The sequence below is a fragment of the Notamacropus eugenii genome, chromosome 4, assembly GCF_028372415.1.
Source record: "Notamacropus eugenii isolate mMacEug1 chromosome 4, mMacEug1.pri_v2, whole genome shotgun sequence".
NCBI lineage: Eukaryota > Metazoa > Chordata > Mammalia > Diprotodontia > Macropodidae > Notamacropus > Notamacropus eugenii.
In genome coordinates, this window is record NC_092875.1 from 320,252,596 (window position 1) to 320,280,551 (window position 27,956).

At 39.0% G+C, this 27,956-nt stretch overlaps 1 protein-coding gene across 13 annotated transcripts in view; it reads right to left on the reverse strand.

Moving 5' to 3' along the window:
- The window catches only part of ADAMTS6 (ADAM metallopeptidase with thrombospondin type 1 motif 6), a 343,812-nt gene that overhangs the window by 179,268 nt on the left and 136,588 nt on the right, over positions 1-27,956 (reverse strand). For all 13 annotated transcript variants that reach the window (XR_011966189.1, XR_011966190.1, XM_072605071.1 and 10 more), the window contains one exon: positions 2,014-2,057. Coding sequence is in view for 11 of the 13 variants with exons in the window: in XM_072605071.1 (XP_072461172.1) it covers positions 2,014-2,057 (44 nt within the window). In the remaining 2 variants the exon portion in view is untranslated. The remainder of the gene's footprint in view (positions 1-2,013; positions 2,058-27,956) is intronic.

Genomic DNA, 27,956 nt, shown 5'->3' on the forward strand with positions numbered 1-27,956 from the left:
ACCACATTATTGAGCTTTGGTGCAGCAGGAGAAAGTTGACCAGCGTCCCAATCAAACCCACTTTTGTGATGAATTTCTTCATGCCCTACACCATGATAAAGATAGACAACATCCTCTCTCAGTTTAGCAAAAAGCACAGATCTAAACAGAGAAGCCAGCCCTCCCCCATTCTCTTTCCCTGAGTGTTTTTCACACACAGCTTTCTTGCCATCTTGTCTTGCTTACTCCTTGATGAGGGAAAGGTTAGTGAAGAAGGGGAAGAAAGGAGAAGAAAAGTTAATTAACTCTTCCATTTGGGGCATGAAAAAGGTAATTTCAAACTTTTCTAAACAGGCAATAATATTGACAGTAGTGCTAAAAAGAGGAATGGCTACCATTACAAGGAAGCTGAATAAACCTCAATCCACTCAATACACACAATTATATTAGGATTGAATCTATTGTGGCTAAGCATTTAGCTGCCATTTATAGCTTAAGAAGAATAAAGCAGATGGTAACTTTTACAAACAAAATTATATATTATCTTCTATATTACATATATTTCCATATTAAAGAATAACATCATTTTGTTTTATATGTCATCTTTGTTCCTAAAAACCTTCCCATTATTATCCCATTTAGAATACATGATATTAATCTTACTTTAAAGATGAGAAAATTGAGGCCCAGGATTTTAACTGTCCAAGGTCATATGCTTAATCAATGATATAGGTATATCTTATAAATCTCAGCTCAGCTCTCTTTCCATTAGATTAAATTGCCACTTACTAAATCAAACTTTTAGAAAGGAATTCTTTTTGATGTAAACTTCCTCACTGAAAGCAAGTTTCCTCACAACGGTGCCTTCCTCATTGGTAGGAACTTGATGGCAGAGCTAGTTCCAGGTGAATGAAGTTTTCTGCCTAATCAGATATCCTACTAGGAGAAATGGGATGGGAGAAGCAGGATTTGTCAGGTCAAACCACCAATAGGATTTGGGCTTCTGGAAAGAAGTTCCACTGAACTCTCCAGGTAGTTCTGATCATGATGCCTTCCCTTTGATGCACCACACACACACAGAGGTGCCAACAGATTGCCCTATCCACCAAGGGGTTCCTGATAGGGTAGAAAAAGTCATCAGAAGGGCTGACTCTATAAAAAGACTGAATTACATTGAGAAAGTCATCACCAAACAGAACCAGCACTAGGTCAGAGTATCCTACACAAAGTAAGCACTGAATGAATGTTGCTGATATAAACCAAAATGCTCCTTGAAGTGACTAGCTGCCAAATGAACCTGTAGCCTGCAGCTAATGGAATAATCATCACTGATAAAATCTTTTAATGGACTTCTTCCACTTGTATTTGAATGCTAGTCAACATGAGATAATATGCTTCATAATAAAATTTGACTTTTAGACCAGTAGAAAACTGCAGGTTTTACAAAACAAGTAATATTTTGGAAACACATATCCAAATGTTAAGGGCAGCCCTACCCCTCTCTACCTTGACCTATAATGCTGGACAAACATGCTTTCCATCATCAAGGCACTGAGAGGTTCTAATAATCCCTTAAAGTTGGGTGACCTTTTCTTTCTGAAGATTTCATCCCTCTTTGTATGTCCAATGGAGCCACAGTTCAACCAAGGATTTTACAGCTTGGGATTTAAGGCTGATGATTGCTTTCATTTATTCTCGTATTTTTTCCAACATATCACAGAGATGGATGATATGGAAATAAGTAGTAAGCTTTGTCCTGTAATGACTGCTTGCTAAATTTGAATCATCTGGCACATCCTTATCAGTTTTCCAGTTGCCCAAAAACGCCCAAATAGCAGTTCACATCATTTAAGTTCTTGGTGACTTTAAACAAACTACGTACCCTTGAGGGTCAACTTTCAGTGTTGTTATGGGTCAACTTCAAATGAACTTACTAAGACCTGAAGGGAAGGAAAGTGGCCAGTTGAACAACCAAGAGTCAAGTCTATTGGCCAATAAATACAGTTCATGTGTTTCCCCCTTTTTGAAACTTACCCAATGTTCCACAGGGCTTGTTTTTATAAGTGCAGATATCATATCTGTGGAGGAGATAGAGAGATAAAATTTGTAATGTGATCAAATTTGTAAAATATTTTCATACATTTATCACATCTCTGTCTTGTAGCTCCAGTTGTAAGACCGCAACCAGTGTAATTATGAGCAGCCAGCTGGAGTGTCGGCATTTTCAGCACTCTGGGGTAAACCGCAGGCTATGCTGCACTCGCAGCCTCTGGCTGAGAGCCAGCGGGACACCTGCCAGCAAGAAAAAAAGGTTAAAGTGGACCTTTGTAATCACCGTCTCCATAAAACAGCCTGCCATACTGTTAGGAAGCTAGAGCAGCCTGTCTGTAGATTGCTACTGCTTCTGAACCAAGCAAAGGAGTGGCTTTTTTTCCACCCTCTTCTGAACCTGCTGGAATGTCTTCTTGTTAGAGCCACAGGCTGCAGTTTAGATTTTGAAATTATTAGCATAATTCTGCACTCCTTTCCACTCACTCCGACATGAGGTCTTGTTAAAAAAAAGCTGTCCTGAGAATTACGTCAAAAACACAGAACAATACATACAGAACTGGTGTCTGGTGGTTGTGTCTTTTCCCGCTTGTGATTTTACTTGGGTTAAAAGATGAAAATAGCTTTAAGAGGTTTTTCAAACAGCTAAACAGATCACTCAAGAAACAAAGCTTCCCCAGCATTAGCCAGCTTTGTCCATGCTGAACTTCAAACAGAGATTCTCTTTTCAGACATCATGATAAAAATAACAGAATCCAGGGCATTTAACAAGTCATTAAGGACTTGAAATGTGTTTGAAGCTGATCATAGGATTTAGAAGTAGAAGAGAATTTGAAGTTGTCTCCTCATTTCACAGATAAGAAGCTGAGATCTGGGAAGGGCAAATTGCTTGCCCAAGGTCTGAAATTCCAAAAACAAACAAAAACGTGTCTTCTAATTTCTCAATAAAGCAAATATCCTGAAGTAAAACAAATATTCATTAGATGATTTGTACAACCACATTAAATATTTTTAATTGTATTACACCTCTAAGGCTACAATTAAGAACGTGTCAATATGAGGATCACTATTTCTCTTAAAAGATTTATAATAACACCTTCAGTATTCAAAGTCTCAACCTGAGCGCATTCATAGTTTCTGAATAATAAGAATGAACAAAAAGGAAGGTAGGGTGAGGGTGGGTTATATTCTCTTTTGTTTTTCCATGTGGGAAATAAAGTTTTTTAAAAAAATAATATTTTACAAACCAAAGAAAATCCAGGTTATACTTTCCATTATGTTAAAGTAAAGGCTACTGAGTATCTCTGGTCAGCAAAATCAAACATTGGAAGCATAAATGATTCTGTCATTGCTAAATACTAAGTGTACTTCATAAAGTAATTTGTCAAAATTTGCCATTAAATGCTCCATTCACATTGCTACTGAAATCCCATGGAATTTTTTGTGTTGTTGACTGAATACAGGCAAGCTATAACACCTAACTTCTATAGATCTTTCTTTACATTATCAAGTTTTAAATTCTGATTCCCTTCAATTAGTCAGTCAGTATACATTCATTAAGCTCCTACTATGTGCCAAGCACCGGGTTAACTCTCTGGGGATACAAAGAAAGGCAAAAAATAGTCACTGTTCTCAAAGAGTTCACAGTCTAATGAAGAAGACAACATGTAAACGACTATGTACAAACACGACATATTCAAAATAAACTGGAAATAATCAACAGAAGAAAGGCATTAGAATTATGGGGGGCTGGGAAAGACTTCCTGTAGGAGGGGATATTTTAGCTGGAATTTGTGTTCGTCCTTCGTTGCCGAAGAAGACCGTGCCATCAGAGAAATGATGACATGACTTGCACTTGACTTTGCTTTGAGTGAGGGAGGGCTGTGCAGGTCGCCAGCCTCACTTCTCCTCCAGAGCCATCTGAACCCATTGACCAGATTCATCATAATGACTAGAGATGACACAGGATACACAGGGAGACCTTGGGCCCTTTGGGCCAAGGTCTTCGCAGGTACTCACTTAGGGTAAGGTAATGCCCATTCACTGAATAGGCCTGTTTAAGAAGTAGCCAGGGCATGGCCCCTTTAATGAGTCCAAGAAAAAGAAAGACTTCAGATTGGGAGGGAACCAGCAACAGTTACTACTGATAGTACTCTAAAGCTAGGAGGGCCCAGAAGAGCCCTTAGGCAGGGACCCATTGGCCTCCCAGGTTCAGAGTGCCGTAGGGGGAAGGGAAGAAGAGAGGAGGAGAGGGGAGGGGAGGGGAGAGGAACTAGCCAGTAAAACCCAAGTCAACTGGGCATCTTTTGGCCAGCTGGAATTTAAAGGAAGCCAGAAGGAAGAGATAGGGAAGGAAAGCATGAAGGACAGCCAGTGAAACTTCCCAGATTTGGGAGATAGAGATGAGAGAATGTACAGATTATTTACCCCCTTTATGTGATTTCTACCTCCTGATCATTCATGCCTTCCTCCCCCCTTCCTTGCCATTGGTGTGTCCTGGAATTTTAACACCTAGGACAGTCATAAATGTAAGGCAGGTAGGTAGAAATGTATCCCAGCTGCCATAATCAGTCTGTATCATGATGGAGTCATTATGTCACAGATATAAGTTCTATCAGCTTGGGACAGCCCTTATCAACATTCTATACTTGTCTTGCCGCACATATACATATACCACCCAGTCCCTGCAACTGTTTCCTTCAATTGATCCATACCTTACCCTTAACTATAGTAAAGAATTCTTCCCCTACCTCTTTCAAAGCAGCTTATGCAACTCCAGAATATTCTATTCTAAGAACCGATTACCCTTTAACAACTTCAGTGACAAACCATGCATTCCTCATTTTATTTACACTGCAGAAATATTTTGTATTCTGTTCTAATCTACATTTGTAGATGGCATCTACTGTCAATAGCATCCTCTTGTATATCAAGACAGAGCTGTTACAACTAATGATTGAGCAGCAGCTAACAGAATACCTAGCACATGGTAAGCATTCAATAAATGTTTGTTGGATGAGTAAATGAATATGAGCAAAGAAAAACAAGCAAATTCTTCAACTGAGTAAATGTTTAGATTCCTATTGATAGAGATTACAATTTGTTAGCTTAAATATGAACATCTAATTCAAACTATGAGATAATAAAGAGTTCCTGCAGCATGTGAAAACACTTAGAAAAGGTAAGTATCGATGCTGAGATACACTGATGGATGCCATACGAAGGCAGATAAACTTAACGTAAATAAATTACTAGAATTGATAAAGGAAGTTTAAACAACTTTGTTAATTGTTCTTGATAATTTCAGTCCAGATATAATTATATATGATACATACACATATGCACACATATATAAACTAATGCAAATAGATGCTAATGGATGAGCTCTATGGGATGCACATCTAATTGGATTTTATGTCATTTCATAGCAATGAAGTCAACAATTAAGCACTGACTTGCTAGGTGGCATGGAGGCTAGAATGCTGGGCTAGTCTCAGACCTTGATTAGCTGTGTGACCCTGGACAAGTCACTTTACCTCTGTCTGTCTCAGTTTTCTCAATTGTAAAATAGGAATAATAGCACCTACCGTGAAGGGTTGTTGTGAGGATCAACTTAGATGATATTTGTAAAATACTTAGCACAGTGTCTGGAACATAGGTACTATATAAATTTTTGTTTCCTTCCTTGCTTGCTTCCTTCATAAATTCTTTCAATGAAATCACAGGAGCAGTCCTTATCCCTATCTCTATGAATCTACCTCTATCCATTGTTGGGTCTTTACTTACATCAATGTGAGTACTCCTTTCAAAGGTACAAATTTCATCCATGTCTTATCCTATGTTATTCTTGCACACAAGCTCTTGTAAATACTCTGCAAGAGGTCCACCCAATGTACTGAGGGACTTCCTTTGGGTATCTTGACATTATATAAGTACTAATGCAGCACACAGGTTGTAGATTGTTCATGCCGCTTTTAGAGTAGAATTAGTCATTGGTGATAACCTGACACCTATGGAGACCCACTAAGTGTCCCAACATTGCCTTCTGAATGAACTGCACTTTTGAATCTTTGGAGACTGCAGTATTCCATGATTTGCAGCCATATCACATCACTAGAAGAATATTGGTGTTTAAAAGAGCATTCTTTATTTTGTTTTTAATTTCAAGGAGAAGCTTGAAGTTTCTAAAGTGTCACACAACTTCCCAAATCAGTCAATCAGCTAGTATTTATTAAGCACCCATTCTGAGATATTTCCATTTTTCCTTGGATGGAATTTGTGCTACCACTGATGGGGACTGGGAAAGGTTTCTTGCAGAGGATGAAATTTTAACTAGTCCATGAAAGATGCCAAGACATTATTCATCTGTTTGTTGTTTTCTTTGTGGATGTTTATGCCAAACTCTTTTGAGTAATTATGTTCTTCACTTAAGAACTTGTGCAATGATCCATGATTTGATTTAATAAGCAGAATATCACTGACAAGCAGAAGCATACGGAGGACCTCACCACCTACAGGAAATCCTTCATATATTGGCACTCTGAGTTCAATGACCTCCATGAGAAGATGTCAGCTTTGGGGGATCATATGTCTACTTTTTACTCCTTGACTTATTTTAATAATTAGAGGATTGTTGAACAAAGTTACCTCTGCTACATTTATCAGGTAACTTTTCATAGCATTGCTTATCTTTGAAAAACACATTATTAGAGGAATGACTTTAAGGCTATATTTTGTTCAATAGAATCAAATATTTTGTTATAGTCAACAAACAATAAGGACCACACAGTGAGTTAAGGCATAAGGGCTGACAACTATCTCAAAAGCTAGGATGTGAAGAATATTAGAAAAAAGCTAAAAAGGTAAAGAGAGCTGACACATTCTTGACAATCAACCTTAGACTGCCTTGCATTGAGATGGTACTGCCAACAACTGGTAATATTGGGAACTCTGTGAAGCTCTACTACGATGTTTTATAAATTTTCTGTGATCCCCAGAGGGTTGGACCATATCCTCTGGTATAAATATAAAATTGTTTGGACTAACTTACTATTGCCAATCTATCTTCTATATAGACTGATTATGCCATTCTTCGTATCCCCAAAGCTTACAGCGCCAGGCATATAGTAAGCATTAAATTCGTTTGTTAACTTGACCTGATCTACTACATACCAGACATTGTGGCAGACTATGGAGCTAAAAATATGAAAAATAAAACAAATCCCCACTCACAAGGAAATTACATTCTAATTAGAAAGACAATGAGTACACATATAGCACCATTTTTTCAAAGCAAATCTCTGCTCTGTGTTTCTCTAATAAGAGAATACGAAAGAATTAAGTTGGGAGAAAGCTAGCAGTAAGGAAACTCAGATGGAGGGTAAAGAGAATAGTGAAAGGAAGGGAGGGATGAAATGAGACAAAGGAAGTAAAGAAATGGGGAGAAGCAACAACAAACTTCATAATGAAGAAAAGGAACCATAAAAAGGAGGGATCTAAAAGCAAAGAAGGTTAGCAGTTTCTCACTCTGCTGCTCTCCTAGACTTCATGATCTCTGGAAACTCATCATCCCACAGATGACATCAACTCTGAAACTCACACCTCACCATCCTGGCCCCTGGGGCCTCTCTTACCCTCTGATTGGAAAGGGTGGAGTGTGGACATTGGTGAACCCCTCCTAAATCCTACCTTTAAGAAGATGCCCAGGCCAGCTGTCATCTCATCATTTCCCACCAGGCTACAGGACTTCATCCTGCCCCACCCCTCCTTTACAGCTTCTTTTTACCTGTTGTCTTTCCCAATAGACTTTGAACTCCTTGAGGCCTAGAACTGTCTTTTGCCTTTCTTTGTATCTTCAGCACTTAGCCCAGTGTCTGACACCTAATAGGCTCTAAAGAAAGGTTTTCTGATTTGACTGGAAGTGAGGGAAATGGTTGTCTTTGAGATGTTTTCATACATTTGAATTAAAGCAAACTTCTCCAGTTCTTCAGTGTTACGAAGATCATTTGCATTTGTGTAGATTTTTATTATGTTAAAGAGGAGGTTGAAACTAAACTTTGTTATTCGCAAGTGGATCTATCCCTCCTGAAGACTAACCACTTCAACAGAATTAGTATGCTTGTATGCACTGGAAAGATGATCTCACCTAAAGACTAATTAATTTTTTCCATTTAATACAATAAATCAATCAATCAAAAAATTATTAAGTATCTGCTATGTGACAGGTACTCTGATCCCACTGGGGATATAAGTACAAGGAATGAAACAATCCCTTCAAAGAATGAAACTCTCTGCTTATCACCTTACATTCTAATGTGGGTGGGAGCAAGTACATATAAAAACATATACAGCACAAAACTAAAGTTAATAAATACAAATATATACAAAGTTAAATACAAGGTAGTTTGGGAAAGAGGGCACTAGCAGTTGGGTGCATCAGGAAAAGCTTCATGTGGAAGATGATGTCTGTGCTGCATCCTAAAAGAAGGAAAGGACTCTGAGGCAGAGGTAAGGAAGGATTACGTTCCTGGCATGGGGAATGGCCAGCACAAACCCACAGATGTAGGAGATGGAGCTTCATGAGTAATAAATGAAGACAAGGCCAGTTTGGCTGGATCACAGAGTTGTGAGAGGGGAAATCATGTCCAATGGGACTGGAGAGATAGGTTGGAGCCAGCTTATATAGAGATTTCAAAGCTAGACAGAAAAGTTTTATTTTATCCTAAAAGCAATAAAAAGCCATTGGGATTTGGTTGAGCAGGTAAGTCACATGGTAAGATCTACATTAAGGAAAATTATTTTAGAACAGTGAGTAGGGTGTGGAAATACTTGGGGCAGGGAAACCAATTAGGAAGCTGTTGCAACAATCTAGAGGAGAGATAATGAGGAAAGGTGATGAAATAAAGTAGAAGTTGTGAAAGCAGGGTAAAAGGTTTGGATGTAAGAGATGTTGTAAAGATAGAAAAGGTGAGATTTGGTAAACGATTGGTTAGGTGGAGGAGAGAATGAGGAGTCCAAGATAACGTCAAGATTACGAACCTGAAACACTTGGAGGATGAAAAACTTTGGCAGAAAGGGGGATGTTTAGAAGAGGGGAGAGTTTAAAGATAATAATAATAACTTCAATATTAGACACTTGGAGCTTAAGATGTCCCTGGGACATCCAATTTGAAATCTCTAACAGACAATTGGTGATGTGACTCCCTGGGTAAAGACTAGGGCTGGATACATACATTTGGTAGTCTTCAACATAAAGATAATATTTTTAAGTCCTTAGGAACTGATGAGGTTACAAAGAGAGAGAATATGGAGGGAGAAGAGGGGAGAACTTCTGATACAAGCTTGGGGAACATCTCAATATTAGGGGCCCTGACAAAGATGATGAGCTAGTGAAGAAGACTGAGAAGGAGCAATCAGAGAGGTAAAGCAGGAGAGAGTAGTGCCATGAAAAATTCAAGGAATGCAATTTTATTATACGCCTAAGCAAACTGTATTTAGGAGAATAGATAGCAGGTAAGAAAAAAAAAGATTATCTAATGCCCAAATCATGTTGAATTCAACATTTATTAAACATTTCCTAAAGGCACTTTGCTAGACACTGAAGATTCTATTCTCAGAATAGGTAAAAGAGTGAAAGATACAAAAGACTGGAAAAGCTCACAGACGTTACCAGGAAAAAAAAGATGAAGGAATTATCAGTAACTACAAGTCTACTTTCTCATTTCTATAAAATCTTTTATGAAAATGGTTTATATACAGATGAAAGGCATCTTTGATGAAACTACAAAAAGGGCTTAGGCAGACTTCCCAATTATACAAATGACTAAAAAGTACAAAAAAATCATTAGTCCTTATGCTACATTACTTTTTCTCCTCATTATGCTCTACCTTCATTCTCCATTTCATGATCCTCCATTTTTGTGTTATATTCTATTCATACTTCCCTGTCAACTTCTCTCTTCCCTTATAACAGATTCCAACCTTAATCTTTCCTATCCAAAACCTGCTGGGGATGGAAGCTCAATTCCACGTGGACAGTCTCGGGCGGGTAAAGGTGGGAACTTCTAAATCTTAGAGTTCTCACGAGGCCCCCCCAGGAAAACGACTGGGAATCGAGGTGAACCGAGCTATCTCGTGTATTTCCGCCTCTTCCCGTGAGAGACGTGATGGGAGAGAGCTCTCCCCGCCCTCGAGATTGTCCCGGATCTGGGCACACTATTGTTATCTAACAGCACGGTATTCAGATGCAAACTATATGGCTGGAGAGCTTAAGTAGGATCAGGAAAGCCTGAAAGCGCTCTTGGGCGGAGGGGTGCGGAGCGGACAGGACACAAGGCTCTGCTTTTCCTCTTTCTTCTCTCCCCTCCCCCTCTCTCCCCACTTATACTTCTACTTCCAATCTCTTATTGTAAGATCTTTGCCTCCTTGGGAGATCTTTCTCTCTCCCTCCTAAGGAAGAATTCCCCTGCACTTGTAACTAGACCCTGAAATAAAGCTCAACCCTTGTTCGACTCTGGAACGTCCTTTCTCTCATACGAGCATCCGGTTTGGCCAGCCAAAGACCTCCGATAGAGGTAAGGTAAGACTCGGGTAGCCCTCAGGCCTCTAGGCCTGGCAGTTGGCGTCTCCGAACAGAGGACAGGGAGCGCAGATATCCTGGGTGCCTGGGAACTCCCGGAAGGGGCTGTGAAAGACTCGAGTCCCAAATCCTAGATTCGGAAGGAGAGAAAGAGTGAGAGTAGCTTCCCATACCCATGGGAAAAGGGCAGGGATGGGGAATCAATTGCCAGTAATAAAGCCAGAGGAACAGGAGGTCTGGGCTGAGATACTTTACAGGGAATGCAGGGAGGCGGGGGTCACTATAGAGTTAAACGACCTCCGAGAATTTTGTAAAAGGATTTGGAAAGTTTCTCCTTGGCTCGAGCAGACAGGAATATCAAGAGAAAGATGGGGAGCGGTCGGAGAACAAATGACCGCTTATGAGCAACAATGCCCCAGGGAGCTGGAGGATTTAGATTTCCTGATATTCGGAGTAATTAAGAGCCTTTTGGAAGGGCCGGAGAGACCAGGGCGGGATTGGAATGAGAGTGGGAGCAGAGAGAGGGGAGGGGAGAACCCTGGTAAGCAGAAAGTTAAGGAGTGTAGAGAAAAAATAGATTCAGAGCTCCCTCTAGCTGATGGGAAAGGTGAAGCAGGGGAGCATACGCCGTGTCTTCCCTCTGCGCCTCCTTATAGCATGCTCCATTGGTCAGACAGTCCAGGGCCACAGTCCAGTTTGGAAAAGGGAATACGAAAGGCTATAGAGAATGGAGAAGATGTAGGGACATTTCCTGTGCTAGAAATAGCGGACCCCAGTGTCCCTGGTGGGGTTCGGAGGAGCCACATACCTATAGAGTGGAAGAGAGTAGCGACTCTCAAAGAGGCTTGTACCAAGCACGGCCCCAATTCACCCTTTGTCATAGCCATGCTTGAGACTCTCAGTGGTCAGTTCATTCTGACTCCTAATGACTGGAAGAGCTTAGCTAGAGCCTGCCTTACCCCTGGGCAGAATGCGATTTGGGTATCAGAATTTTCTCAGAGGGTAAAGAGCACTACCAGTGGGCTGGGGGCTCAGGCCCTCCAGGCTTATCAGCGATTTACAGGAACAGGGCAGTTTGAGGCTACAGGAAATCAATTACAGTACTCGGCCGCCAATTATGTCTTGATTGCCGGAATGGCTATTGCCGCCTGGAAGGTTATAGCCTCTAAGAAAGAGAGAGAGTTTCCCATGACTAGGATTACGCAGGGAAACACTGAGCCATTTACTAATTTTGTGGCCAGGCTGCAGGACGCAGTAGGCCGAGACATGGGAGAGGAGAATCAAGGGACAGAGATAGTGTTGAGGACATTGCTGCGGCAGAATTGTAATCATGACTGCAAAAAGGCAATGCTGGGACTGCCAAAGAATGCATCTGTTGAAGAAATGATACAAAGATGTGACAGGGTAGGAAGTCAGGTCTACTTGGCACAGGTGCAAGGGAAGTACCTGGCCACAGCCTTAAGTAATATCTCTTTGGAGAAAAAATGTTTTAACTGCGGAAAACCGGGACACCTTAAGAAAGAGTGTAGGAAAGAAATAAGTACAGGGAGGGGCCAGGACCCTTGTTTTTCATGTGGAAAGCCAGGTCACCTAGCTAGACAATGTAGGAAGTCGGGAAACGGGGTGAGGGGCCCCTCGAGGGCCCCGAAAGTGTACCCTTTGGCAGAGAATCAGGATGGCCCCTTGGAGGGAGAATACAGGAGATTATGGGGCCAGAGGAAGGAATGCAACACCTTTACAGCTTAGAGAAGTGCCAGCTTGCAGCTCATCAGTTTACTATGATTCCCCTGAGAGACCCCATACAGGAGGAATCCCTGATATTACAGAACCCCTCTCATGCACCCGTAGTTATATATACAGGAGTTTATCCCACCGGCACCACAGCACTTCCATGCTCCAATGTGGTAGCTGAGCCAGCTCATATAGACAATCAGCTTCCCATAGCTATTGCCCTTCCCTTAAAGCACTCAGTTCAAATCCAGTTACTAAAGGAAATAGGACAGAATAGACCTGAGTGTACAATCTGGCTCAATGGAATTCCCATGACTGGCCTCCTTGATACTGGAGCGGATAGGACCTGCCTTAGCGGTCGCTCAGTACCCCAGCACTGGAAGCTTAAAGAAAGCCAGAGACCAGTGTGGGGAATAGGAGGGTGCCAAAATACCTTAGAGACAATGCACCCAGTAAAGTGGGAGGCAGAGGATCGCCAAGGGACCGTATGGCTGTTGGTGATTCCAGGACTTAGTTTTAACATCTGGGGCAGGGACATCATGAGCCGTCTGGGGATGAAGCTATCAAATTTTTAGTAAGGGCCATTGCTGTTGCACTGGAGTCCCCACCCTTGAATTGGAAGTCAGACACCCCGATTTGGGTGGAGCAATGGCCCCTGACTCCAGAAAAACTCCAGGCACTACAACTATTGGTTAAGGAGCAATTAGAAAAAGGAAATATAGAGCCATCACAGTCACCCTGGAATGCTCCTGTGTTTGTTATAAAGAAAAAATCCGGGAAATTCAGGTTCCTTACAGATGTTAATCAAGCATTTGTAAGCACCTGGCAGCAACTATACCTAAGTAAAGAGCCAGTATGCATTCTTATCAATTTCACCTTAAAGGCGATTCTCGCTAAACAAAAAAGGGGGAGATTAAGAGATTGCCTAATACAATCAGAGCTTGATACAGCTGTCTCAAAAAACTCACATACTACTCCAGCTATGAGACATTTTGTGACTATTCCAAGACAACCCCGCAAGGAAAGTAATACCCAGGCTGGAAATAAGGACACATGGGCCATGGTAAAGGATATGGCCTCAGGGAAATGGAAAGGTCCGTATAAGATACTCATATGGGGTCCAGGGTATGTTTGTGTCTCCACAGGAAAAGGGAATGCGTGGATTCCCATTAGAAGGATCCGTCGGTGGAAACCGATGTCGGAGACGGCGGAGACGCAGGAGGCGGAGACTCCAGAGAGCCCAGAGACCCCGGAGAAGGATCATGCACCACCTGAGTCTGCTGATGACAGCTTTAACCCTGCTGCCCAGAGAGGAAGCAGCACTCATCCCAACATTGCTGACCACTCCATCTAGGCATCTCTTTCCAGCGGCTGAAGGAGGACTTTGATATCACAAACCCAGGACATTGGGGGGGGAAGGGGTGACCAACTTTTCACCTGAATACCACAGGCTTGGCCATTCAGGCTTGGCCGCTGAGATCCATTTGCATGACTGAGGGGGTGGTGATGTGTAAGGCGCCAGCACTAGCTGCTTCTCTTAGAATATGCTTTGGAATTAGTGATTGCCCTGTCTCCTGTTGTAACTCAGCCATTTAGCTTCATCTTTGTTTTGTCTGATGCCTCTCTTTGTCAGTTGTGCTAGCTGCAGATTTCTGTGTAAATGAAGTCTTGTTGTGGGGTACTCATATGCTAAAGGCCTTCCTAATCCACTCAGCCTCCAGCCACTGTTTGCTCTAGAGCCATGTGTGCGCCGCGCAAAACAAAAAGGGGGAGATGCTGGGGATGGAAGCTCAATTCCATGTGGACAGTCTCGGGCGGGTAAAGGTGGGAACTTCTAAATCTTAGAGTTCTCACGAGGCCCCCCAGGAAAACGACTGGGAATCGAGGTGAACCGAGCTATCTCGTGTATTTCCGCCTCTTCCCGTGAGAGACGTGATGGGAGAGAGCTCTCCCCGCCCTCGAGATTGTCCCGGATCTGGGCACACTATTGTTATCTAACAGCACGGTATTCAGATGCAAACTATATGGCTGGAGAGCTTAAGTAGGATCAGGAAAGCCTGAAAGCGCTCTTGGGCGGAGGGGTGCGGAGCGGACAGGACACAAGGCTCTGCTTTTCCTCTTTCTTCTCTCCCCTCCCCCTCTCTCCCCACTTATACTTCTACTTCCAATCTCTTATTGTAAGATCTTTGCCTCCTTGGGAGATCTTTCTCTCTCCCTCCTAAGGAAGAATTCCCCTGCACTTGTAACTAGACCCTGAAATAAAGCTCAACCCTTGTTCGACTCTGGAACGTCCTTTCTCTCATACGAGCATCCGGTTTGGCCAGCCAAAGACCTCCGATAGAGGTAAGGTAAGACTCGGGTAGCCCCCAGGCCTCTAGGCCTGGCAAAAACCCAATCTGAAATAATAGTAAAGAAAGACATAAGAAAAGACCTGGCTTAATCACGGATATTTGCCTAGAAAACCAGTGTGCTTTGTGGGGTTTGTCTCATAGTTATTTGGACTGGAGAGAAGAGAAGTTCACAATGAAAAGACCTCCCCATTTCTCTACCATACCCCTGCCCCTGTGACACTATTTGACCAGCCCCAGTTCTGGACACAATATCTGAACCTAGTTTCAGGTCATAAGTACCAGCCCCTGCTAAGAAGATTTGTGACCTGAGAAAATGGGATTAGGCTGCAAATGGTTTGTTTACAAAAGGGACCCTGGCTTCCAACTTAGGTGGTTTGTAGGCTAAAACAGCATAGAACTTCTGCTGTACTTTTTTCTTCTTCCTTTGTCAGGAGGCAGGATATACAGCATGGTGGGGGGGGGGGGGTGTAAGGACGGGGCAAGGAGCAACAAGGAAGGGGAAAATTAGAAAAACTCTGAACAAAACTGTCCAAGACAAATGACTATGTTGGTCCCTGCTTTCTTTGTTTTTCTCTTCCCTCCACGCATGCACCTGAAGTTCTTTTCACCACCTAATCCTCAGTTTTTGGTTTTCCTTCTGCTTCATGAAATCTGTTTCTTATTCCTTGTGAAAAACATGATTCATAGCTAGAATTGTATGAAAACCTAATTTGTAATTATCTGACAAGTTTCCTGGGTTACTGGTTTAAAATGTGAATTCCTTAACACTCTGAAAAGTCTATTCAATCTGCACATAGTAGGTATGCACATAGTATTGAATTAACTGCGTCTGCTTAAGCATCAGAGTAAAGAATTGATCCAGGTTAAAGACTAAAAGAAAATCTTTAAAGAATGGTTTGAATAAGAGGCCCAGATCTTCAGACAAGTGCAGCAATGATGGATGTGAATGGATGAAAGAAAGAAATTAACCCAGCACACCTGGGCTGAGAACTGATCTTTCCATATTTCAACAGAGAACATGTCTAGAATGGCCATGAAACAAGAGTTTGTGGGGGCTACTCAGTCAGTTGTCACAGAAAGTGTAAGGACTTCTGAGAGCTAAGTATCCCCAAGCCTTCTCCAAACTGAAAACAACTTCTACACCCCTCCTCACACCCATATATTACAGGAACCTTTATTTTATAACTCTAATACTCTCATCATGTAACACTGTACATTATAGTTATGTGGAATGGTATCATAACGTCACATCTTTAGGGCTGGGGGGGAATCTCAGGTATCATCAGCTACCATACTGTTCTAACAGATAAGGAAAATGAAACCAGGAGATATTAGATGACTCATCCACGGACACACAGGTGGGCAGAACTGGTATTCGAACCTCAGGCCCCTGAATCCAACACTTTTGGCCTCATCACACTGATTCCTCAAATCCTCTTACTTGACCATAAGATACTTGAGGGCAGGAGCAACGTCTGATCAAACTTTGCCTTTCCCATACATATCACAGAGCTCTACACAGAGTAAGTACTTCATCAGTACACTGTGTTGCTATTCTAGGTAACCTAAGAAGACTAGCAGAACTATCAAACTGTTAAGAAGTGACTAGGCAATGAAGTCTATGGCTCAAGCAGGTGGGAATGCCAGCAAGGTTGGTAAAAGATGGAAATCTCTCTTGCATTGCATAACCAATGTTTCTTTACCTGTTTCATGCAGGAATGTTTTATACACTGATGTCAGATTCTACATTTGTGGTTAAAAGTTTTGCTATACAAAGAACTGGAAACAAAGTCTATACCCATCAACTGAGGAATAGCTAAGTAAATCATGGCTCATGAATGTAATGGAATACTACTGTGCTATAAGAAATTTTGTATATGAAGAATACAGAGAAGCATGTAACTGATGCAGAAGGAAGTAATCAGAGCCAAGAAAACAACACACGATGACCACCACAATGTAAGCTACAAAAATAAATCAAAAATGAATCTTGTAAAATTATACAGAACAAGTACGATTTGAAAAACAAGATATATAAGAAGACATTCCCACTCAATCCCTTTCCAGAGGTAGGGAGTCCACAAATTTTGTACATTGCACTTCTTTTCAGACTTTTTTTTTAAATGTATGGATAAGTTAGGCTGATTTTTCCTCTTCTTTTTCTTTTTGTCTTTTAAAAATATTATTTGTTATATGAAATGACTCTTTCAGGGGAGATGGAAATTACAGTGACATAAAAGAGACCAATAACTCATTTTGTTTAAAAGATTGAGTATAAAAACGAAACCCACAACTTAATGAAACCTGTTCTTACTAAATAACTCAAGCAATTTGACTTTGTCGAGTATGTTATGATCCCCATCTGACACTAAAGTTACAAAGAAGCTGAAATGATTCAATAATGTAGTAACTGCTATAAATTTTTAGGCTCTAAAGAAAGGCTAGGAGTCAATCTCTGCTCACTTGCCCAGCTTTGGATCTTCTCTTGTTCTAATTAGTTCTCTATTCAGCAATGTAGATCACTCACCAAATCCAACTGGCAAAAACCTATAGTCACCTTATATTTTCCAGTTTCAGTCTCAAGACATGAAGTATTTCATCTAAGCAGATTTTTATGTATATTGTCTTCTCCAATAGAACATAAAATCTTTGAAGACAGGGACTGTCTAATTTTTGTCTTTGCATCCCCTTACCTAACACAGTGCCTGGCACATAGTAAGCACTGAAAATGTGTTTGCCAATTGCCAGAAAAAGTTCTAAAGACCCTCACCCCACTAACAGATGTGAGACAGAAAAATAACCTCAGCACAGAAGAGTTTCTTGTAGTGATCCAATTATAGAGAAGGAGATGGAACAAAAGCTAGCATTCTAAAGTTTAAGTCATTTGTTTGCCACTAAGCAATGTTCCCAGACCAACAACAGAACTTCTTTTGTCTCACTGAGTCCTGTTACATGTGGCCGTAAAAGAGCAAAATGACAGTGAGACAGATCTTTCCTATTTATTTTGCATATAGTCAAGCAGAAGCACTCAAAGCTGACCTCAGCTGCACTACCAGATGGAATGGAATAATTAAAAGCAAAAATTCTTTAAAGGCCAAGAAAATTGACAATGTTTGCCACCCTCTGGAAGGAATGCTGAAGACCTTAAACCATTCATATTAAAAGGCAATGAGAAAAAAGCTTAGGTTTACTTTACTCACTTGGCAGTCTACATTCTTTGGCAATATACCTTGCTCCTTATATAAATGGTGTAATGGAAAGATCACTAGTTTCAGGATCAAACTACTTTCAATCCATTACCAACTCAGACACTCACTACCTGAGAGACCTTAGGCAACACACTTAATTTTTCTGATCATTAGTTCCTTTATCTATAAAATGGGCACAATATTTATATCACCTACCTCAAAAGGTTCTTAGGAAAGAAAATGTTTCATAAACCATAATGTGCAGTATGTACGAGCTAATATGATAACTATTATTATTATTGCTAGCATTTGAGAGTGTGAGACTGACAACTTTGTGCAACTCTGCCTTGTTTAAATCTAATTCACTTGCCAAGTTAAGACATCATTCTGTGATGTTTTTGGTCCTCTTCAAAAATGAAGGATGAACAACAATAGCTCTTTAAAGTTTGCATTTTAAATAACATTTTAAAATATTATTTTTTTTATTCTGAGAACAACCCTGGGAAGCAGATGTTATTATTATCCTCATTTAACATATGAGGAAACTGAGGAAGATAGAGATTAAGTGACTTACCCAGGATCATACTGCTAGTAAGGTTCTGAGGTCACATTGGAACTCAGATCTTCTGAATTCCAGGTCCTGCATTTTATCTTCTATACTACCTAGCTTCCTCATATTATTATGATAAACATCAATATCTGACTTTTTAAAAAATCTCCTGCTAATATTTTTGTGATTGTCTAAAGACCTGAATAAAATTTACTTTTACTACCTACAGTCATATGAAAAAATGTTCTAAATCTCTATTGATTAGAGAAAAGCAAATCAGAACAACTCTGAGGTACCACATCACACCTATCAAATTGGCTAACATGACAAAACAGAAAAATTATAAATGCTGGAGATGTGGGAAAATTGGAACATTAATGCACTGTTAGTCTGATCCAACCATTCTAAAGGGCAATTTGGAACTATGCCCAAAGGGCTATAAAAATATGCATGCCCTTTGACCCAGCAATACCACTTCTAGGTCTATATCCCAAAAAGAATATACAAATGAGAAAAGGACCCACATGTACAAAAATATTTGTAGCAGCTCTTTTTGTGATGGCAAAGAACTGGAAATTGAAAGGATGCCCACCAGTTGGGGAATGGTTGAATAAACTGAGATATACAAATGTAACAGAATAGCATTGTGCAGTAAGAAATGACGAACAGGTGTACTTCAGAAAAACCTGGAAAGACTTGAATGAACTGATGCTGAGTGAAGTGAGCAGAACCAGGAGAACATGGCACACGATAACAGCCACAACGTGTGATGACTAACTCCAACAGGCATGTATCTCCTTAGCAATGCAAGTATCCAAGACAGCTCCAAAGGACTCATGATGGTACATGCTGTCCACATCCACAAAAAGAACTATGGAGACTGAATGGAGATTGAAGCATATTATTTGCTTCCTCTTTCTTTTTTTTCTTTTTTTGTTTGGACTTTCTCATGGTTTCTCCCATTGGTTCTAATTCTTCTTTACATGACTAATGTGAAAATAGGTTCAATATGAATGTTTATGTAGAACCTATATCAAATTACATGCTCTCTTGAGGTAGGGGAGGGGAGAGATGGGAAGAAAGTTTGGAATTCAAAATCTTCTGGAAATGAATGCTGAAAACTAAAAATAAATAAATAAAATTTAACTTGAAATGCAGCATTTGGTAAGCAGGATTTATTAATGCATTATTAATTTATTAACATTTGGACATGGATAAGTCTCATCTTATATAAGGCCATTGAAGAGGCGACAGAGCACTGATGTTCATTATCCACCAGTGTCTATACTTTTATCAAATGAACAAAATACATTTGAGATTTAGAAGATGTCACTTCCTTGGCAATTCATCTAAAACTAGTCTTCCCATTTATTCTGGTGAACTGTTTCTTAGGAGAGACAAGAGGGAGCATCAAAGGTATTTTGCCTTCCAAAATGGTACATTATAGTATAGCAAAAAGGGCCAATAGATTTGGGGATTACCAGTTTAATATATACTTAATATGTTAATTTCCAAAGATCATACATATACACTTTCTCTACCAATCTGTAAGGATTAAGAGTAGCAGGAAAGAATAATGTCATAGAAACTAAGAGAAGAGAGAATATATAGAAACAGAGGGTGGTTAACGTTGTGTCAGAAACTGCAGTGATATTAGAAAGGATGAAATATATATAAAATATAAGAAATGATGAGCTTGATGATCTTAGAAAAACATGGACAGACTTTCATGAAATAATGAAAATCAAAATGAGCAGAACAAAGAGAACATTGTATATAGTAACAACAATATTGCTTTAAGAACAACTTTGAGTGACTAAATCATTTTGACTATTATAGGTACCCAAAATAACTACAAAGGATATATAGAGGAAGATGCTATCTGCATCCAGAGAAAAAATTGATAAATAGAAGTATATATATATATGTCTGTGTGTGTCTAAAGGGTGACCCTCTTTAGGGTGGGGTGAGGGAAAGGAAGAAAAAAAGAAGGTCATACAATAATTTTATTATATATTTAAAGGGGATAGCAAGTTGCACAAAATAGATTTGCAGTTTCATGTGCAATCATCTTTTTTTTCCCCTATTTATTATGTCATGGAAATTCTTACCTTATTTCTTTTTTTTAATCTTATTTCTTGAAGTCAAAATAAAATAAATGATTTTTTAAAAAGAAAAATTGTGCATTTATGTAATCAACTTGATAATAAAAATAAACTTATGCATGGGACAAAAAAAAGAAAGGATAAAAAACAGCTTTAGGTAAAGCCTTCTATGTAGACAGTCTAAAATATGTTCTGACCATTGGTGCACAGCACTCATGTCACTAATGAAATGCTGATGTTTTCTGTCCTCAACAATCCATTGAAATCACCATCCCAACTCCTCTCACTTCTTTGGTTCTTTGAAATGTTTTCTCTTCCCCTTTAAGTCACTTAATGCTTAGAGCCTATTCCCCCAAGTATAGAATGAAGATGATAATAGTTGTATTCCCTACCTTACTTAGTTGGAAAAGAAAAGTGCTGAGAGTCTACCTGGTGTACCGGAAAGAGTTCTGAAGTACAGGCTAGAAGAAACCTAAATTTAAATCCCACCTCAGATTAGTTATGTGACCAAGGGCAAGTCTCTGAGCCTCAGTTTCTCCATGTGTAAAGCAGAAATAGGATAATACAGGGGAAAGAGCACTGGCACTGAGACTTACCACCTGAGTGAACTTGGGAAAGGCTCTGAGCCTCAGTTTTCTCATCTGTAAAATGGATAAGATGATCTTTGAGATCCCTTCCAGCTCTAGAGCTTTGAGCCTATGAACCTAACAGCCAAGTTCTGAGTAGTGCAAATAATGATATTGCCCTGAAGCAGTTGAATCATCTGAATTTATACTGTATGTTTCTATTGAGCTAGATAAAATCAATTATACATTTTTCATCATTATAACTACAAATATTGCAAATTCAAATATGCCATTTCTACTAATTGGGAGCTAGTAGCATTTGTAGTACTTGTCTTACTAGGAGGAATTCTCCATCTTTTGCCAAATATCTAGTTTCCTAAACATCTTCAATACCTATTCTGATGTGTTCTTAATTTAAGGCCAATTATTAGAACCAAGATAGCCTTCATGTATGGGTATCTAGATGACACAGTGGACCCAGGGTCAGGAAGACCTGAGTTCAAATCTGGCCTCAAACTCCTAGCTGTGTGACCCTGGGCAAGTCACTTAACACTGTTTGCCTCAGTTTCCTCATCTTTCAAATAAGCTGAAGAAGAAAATGGCAAAACGTATATGCCAAGAATGGGACCATGAAGTATTGGACATGACTGAATAACAATTATTAAGTATAGTCATTTTTTTCATTGTTTCTTTAAAATTTGAAACCCTATTATTCGTACTAAATTATACTAAACCTCTCTGTCCTTCCCCCTCCACCACATTCTCAATCTACAATTTTGAACTAATTTTCCACAGATCTTTTTTCCACCTTTCCTATTATCAGATTCAACTCAACAGATGTATTAAGCACCCACCACTACTTTACTATATTCAAAGCAAGTAAGTATCCAGATAAATGCCATCTCAGCTTTTTCTCATAATCTAGAAAAAGCTGAAAGTTGTTGGTTGTTCAGTTTGAATTTCCAACTTCTTTGTCCCTTTGACCTTTTCTGTCTGCCAACAAATTCACTCCAATTATTCAAGTTTCAGAAAGATTTTTGCTATTTTTGATTTATGCTTTTTTCTTATACATAGTGTGATTTATGTAGTTATGGCATATTGCTTACACCAAGCTGTAATTGGCCTTATTATTAAAGAGAATAAACTATCACATTTCTGTAGTTGTAAATATCTTATCAATATTCAAACTATACATACTTTTTATAAATGCCATGCATAAAAGTACATGTGTATGTATTACATGTAGACAGGTTTGTGTATTATGTATCTCCCGTGATTTAAATTATTTCTTAAAAGTAAGACAAGTACCTTGGAGGAAATACGAATCTGTAATACTCTAAGATATGACTATGAGGTGATAAGATTGGTTTCCCATATGGCTTATGGAAACAGAAGAGAAACAATTCTAGTGGAGACATGAGCCAAGTCTTGTTGCAACATTGCTTTCCAGGAAAACCACTTGGCTCACCCCTTGAACTAGGAACTATTTTAGAAGAGTGCCTTCCACACAATAGGTGCTGAATAAGTATTTCCTGAATTTTAATCTGAATAAATAGAAATATATGTTATTTCATGGCAATGTAAAAATAAATCAGGAGAATTTTTCTGTAAATGATAAGAAGCAGTCTATGATGAAGACATAACATTAAGGGTTTAAAGATCCAATAACGTGTTCATATTGACACATGAAGCAGTCATCCAATCACCCACAGAACCAGTGAATATGTTAACAGGAGAGATTTCTTTCACTCAAAGACATGAATAATTGTGAGAATTATGAGTGATTAGTTAAGACAAACAGAAAATCTAACCTGAACAAAAAGAAAGTTTCTTGGAAGACAGAACCATGTGTTTTGAGTGATATACAGAAACAGTAAAGCCCTGACCTTTGTTCTGATCTCTGTAGAGCAAATGATATATTGTTTTGAGGATGATAGCAAGTATAAATGAAACACAGTATGCTTATATTATGACCCGGAATCAAAGCATTAAAGTCTGCAAATGGAAATCTCTGACTTCATTCAGACCCAGAAAAGTGTGCTGTCAAAATGACAAGTGAAAATTATGTCCATTTGTTTCTTTGACATCCAAGGCACTAGCCTGCAAATTTTATATGACAAGGTTAAAGAGGCAATACAGTTTGAGAGGTAGAAATTCTGGTATGTTTGAGAAATTGTGTGTGATGTAAAAGTCAAGCACTAAAGATCTATTTCTGGTGCAACATGACCACGGTTCATATTAGGCAATGAAATAATTTTGTTTCATTACCAAAAAATATACAGTGTTGGTTACCTTAATTAGCCACCTTTTTCACCAGGTTTAACTGGGAGTGATTTTTGTCTATCTCCAACTATCAAATCTATTCTCAAAGTCCAAAGACATGCTATCACTAAAGATATTTAGAAGAATGTGTTACAAGATACTGAGATTTCTAAGCGATGCTGCACAGTAATGGCATCATTAGTATAAAAAGGACTTTACCTCCCAACCTTTGCAGACAAGGGTGTGCTGGAGAATGCCTAACAATTCAATCTCCAAAAAAAATGTATATTTGTACTATCTGTATTATTAACATTTTATCCACCACTTTCTTAGGTCTAAAAAAATCAACAAAATATTTTTAAAAGCCTTTATTTGCAGCCTTTGTCACTTTCTGAGTCATAAATATTCACACTGAAAATTCAGCAATTGATTCTCATGAGCTGATTCAAACTGACTCCAGCATACTCCTTGCAAAGAACAACAGTTCCTTGTGTGTATAAGTTCTAGTATATTTCCTAAAAATTTGTCTCATTACAGACCCAGAATCATACAGCTGGAAGGGACCTTAGTGATTATTTAATCCAGACCCCTCCCATTAGAGGTAAGGAACTGGAGATCTACAAAAATTATGTAACTTGATAGTTATACCTTTAGTTAGACAGTCAACAAGTGTGTATTAAGAGCTTACTATGTGCCAAGCACTGAGATAAGTGATGGGGATGCAAAGAAAGGCAAAAACAGCCCCTGTCCTCAAGAAGCATACCTTCTAATGGGAGAAATTTGTCAACAATTAGATACGTGCACTACATATTCATAGCAGATGGAAAGGAGTCTGAGAAGGAAAGACCCCAGAAGCTGGGAGGACTGGGAAAAGTTTCCTGTAGAAGATAGGGATTGAGCTGAGTCTTAAAGGAAACTAGGGAAACCAAAAGTTGGACATGAAGGGATAGAGCATTTCAGGCTTAGGAGACAATCAGTACAATGGCAGAGAAATGAGAGATGGAGAGACATGTTCAAAAAACTGCAAGTAGGCCAGTATGGTTGGACCATAGAGTAGACAGAGGCAAGAACAATGGAGAGTTTGGAAAGAAAAGAGTCCAAGTCACAAAGAGCTTTAAATGTTAAAAAGAGGAGGACTTATTTGATTTTGGAGTTAATAGGGAAGCACATGGAGCTCATGGTGCAGGGTGATGACATGTTTTAGAAAACTCACCTTGACAGCCATGTGAAGGATCTGTTGGAGTGGTGGGAGACGTGAGGTAGGGAGTCTAAATAGAATTCTATTGCAAAAGTCCTTTCATGAGGTGACGAGGGCCTGATCTAGGGTTGTAGCTTCAAGAATGCAGTGCCTGGCACATAATAAATGCTTACTTGTCAATCAACAATACAGCTGGCACAGTGGCACAGCCGATAGAGTGCCAGGCTTGCAGTCATGAAGACTAATCTTCCTGAGTTTAAATCTGGCCTCAGACACTTACTGTGTGGCCCTGACTGGGTAAGTCACTTAACCCTGTTTGCCTTAGTTTCCTCACCTATAAATGAGCTGGAGGAAATGGCATGAGAATGACATGAAAAAATTATTTCATTTGACCTTTATATCATTTGCAAACTAACAGATACTAAATTTTTTGTTGAACAAATGAGTGAATTCAATTGCCAAAAACCTCAGTGAAGAAGAAAATAAAGTTGTATCTAGATAGTCTTTGGTGGCTGATGAGTTTTGGTTTTAAAAGGTCACTTACAAAAGTTAAGAAGAGGATCACATGACCAGGGACAAATACAAGCCTGGCACAAATCTATAACAGGGTCCAGAAAAAGATGAAGTTTTGGGGAAAAAATTCTAAAGACAACAAAAAGATATGTTTTTTTTCTTTGAGATATTTCTCAATGACACCTTTGGTACAAAAACAAAAACAAAGCAAAGAAGGAATAGGTCTGCTGCACTCATGAAAAAAAAGCACAATTCTTCAATCTTTCTTAGCTTTTTTTTTTTAATTCAAGGACTACTCTAGTAAGGATAAAACAAATATGTCTCTAAGAAGTAATTGTCACTTGAGACAAGTGAAGACATAGAACGGATTTAGACATTCTCAGTAAATTATATCCTAGAGAAGTGGTTTTCCAAAGTGTGGGGGAGAGGGGAATAGTAGTGGAGAGAGGAAGACTGTGGCATGTCTCTAAAGGGTGTGTGATAAAATCAGAGTGTGGGAGGATAGATTGCATCCCACTCTCCCAGGAAACAGGCTTATCTCCAACACAGAGACCTACACTTCACCAGCACTCCCCTATCCTCCCTGAATTTCTCAACTCCCCCTCTCATTAACCCTCAGGACCATTACAACCTAGCCACTACAGGGGGACCTATCCACCACCTGCTCCCTAGATCACTTTAATAGATACAGCATTGGTCTTTTAATTGGTCTTTTTGCCCAGAGTGTCTCTCTCTCTCTCTCTCTCTCTCTCTCTCTCTCTCTCTCTCTCTCTCTCTCTCTCTCTCTCTCTCTCTCTCTCCAACCCATTCTCCACATCCCTGCCAAAGTAACCTTCCTTAGAGACAGATCTGACCATGTCTAGTCAATAAATACCAGTGGCTCCCCATTTTCTCTAGATCAAATATAAATTCATCTATTTGGCATTTAAAGCCCTTCAGTACCTTGCCCCAACCTACCTTTCCAGCCTTCTATATGACTCCTCAACCTGCACTTTACAATCCAATCAAATGAGCCTTCTTGCTGTTCTTCATACTCATAGAAAAACACAACTAAAATATTTAAATGTGAATAGGCAATTAAGGTATGATGTTATCCATTAACCAAAACCACAAAAAGGAAGAGTAATGGACTGATATTGAACACTTTCCACAGAAATGAAATCAGAGACGATTCACTTGTACTTGTTTTTAATTGTGCATGGTGAATATCAATGCCCAGAGAAATATGACTCCAACTAAAAAGCTGTTATGTTCACTGACTGGTAGAATCTATTATATCGTAGCTATATTGTGGCATCTTTCAAGAGTACATACTGAAAAAAGAAATTCACTTGCTTGGTGAATTGAACAATTAATTTACATTGATCAAATTAATTGAATAATTAAATATGAACAAACAATCTAATATACATATGTATATAATGAAGTATACTCAATCATGCTGCTCTCATGAAATGTTAGTATTAATGTTACAATTTTATTGTTATTACTTAATGTTAATATTTAATGAAACAAGAAAGCCAAATTTTATCATTAATAAATAAAATATTTTAAAACATTCTTTAATCTTTATCTCATCTCTTTATGTGTACGATTTACATTGTATATGATATATTTGCACAATAGTACAAGTATATAATTTTTAATAAATTACTGAGAAAATGTGCTCAAAAATTTTCACTGATGGGTTTCACAATCAAAAAAGTTTAAGTAGGTAAAATTGGGATTGCCTTAACTACCAGTCATATCTTCTTTTTACTTTTTCTTCTTATTTTTTTATTAATTTTTAACTTTGCTCTAACAAGAAACCACTACCCTAGAGTACTGAATGAACTTACAGATGAAATTACTGAACCACTGTCAGTAATCTTTGAGGAATCATGGAAAATGTTAAAAGCACCTGAAGACTAGACACAGGTAAATGTTGTTCCAATATTCCAAAGAAAGGAGAGTGGATTCCACATATTTCACATTAATTTCTAGAAAGTGTCTAGAAATTAAAGTGTTTAAAGAAGCAAGAATCACTAGAGGCCAACATGGGATCCCTACAAACAAATTAGGCCAAACTAGCTCATTTTATTCCTTTTTTTAAAAAAAGCAGAATTATTAGAATGGTATTCCACAAAGTCCTATTCTGATGCTTCATCATGGCATGGAGGTGACTTTAGTTGCCCAAATCCCAGGAAAATGTCAACTCTGGCAGGCTCTACAGTTTTGGAAGGACTTAAAGTTGTTGTTTCTGGTCCTTCATTTTTGAAGAAGACCAGTATCATAAAGTACAATCTCAGCAACAGACTGATTTATTTCCAAGAGCCAGTCTAGTGGGGTACAAGGCCCATTACCATTGGTCTGACTACTTGGCAATAAGCTTTTAGGCCATGGCAGCCCATGAAAGAAAGGTACTATAAACCATGAATGTGGTCCTATGAGACCCCCTTGTGTTTCTGCACTGACAGTAGCAGAGTAATAAAAAAGAGAAAAAATGGGCGGAACACAGGGCCCTAAGAATCACAAGTTATGGACTTTCTATAACCATTCTGTTTCTATAACCAAGCTGTTAGATATCTAAATGTATTATCACTGTCCACTGCCCAACAAGTAGAACCATATCATTCATGACTGTTGCACTATAAATTAAATTAAGAGACAAATGACAGTTGCAATTAAATGAAAGACTCTCTTTGGAAAGGCAAATAATTGGTGAAGTTTATTTTATTCTCCTAAAGGCAACAGGATACATCATTTCATGGAACACTTAGTTGTCTTGATTGCGACACTCATAAAAAGGATTTAGAAAAAACCAGCATAAAATAATTATAGTTTATTTATGAATCTATTGTAGACACTGAAAAAGTATATGAATTCTATTAAGAACTTTTTAAAATC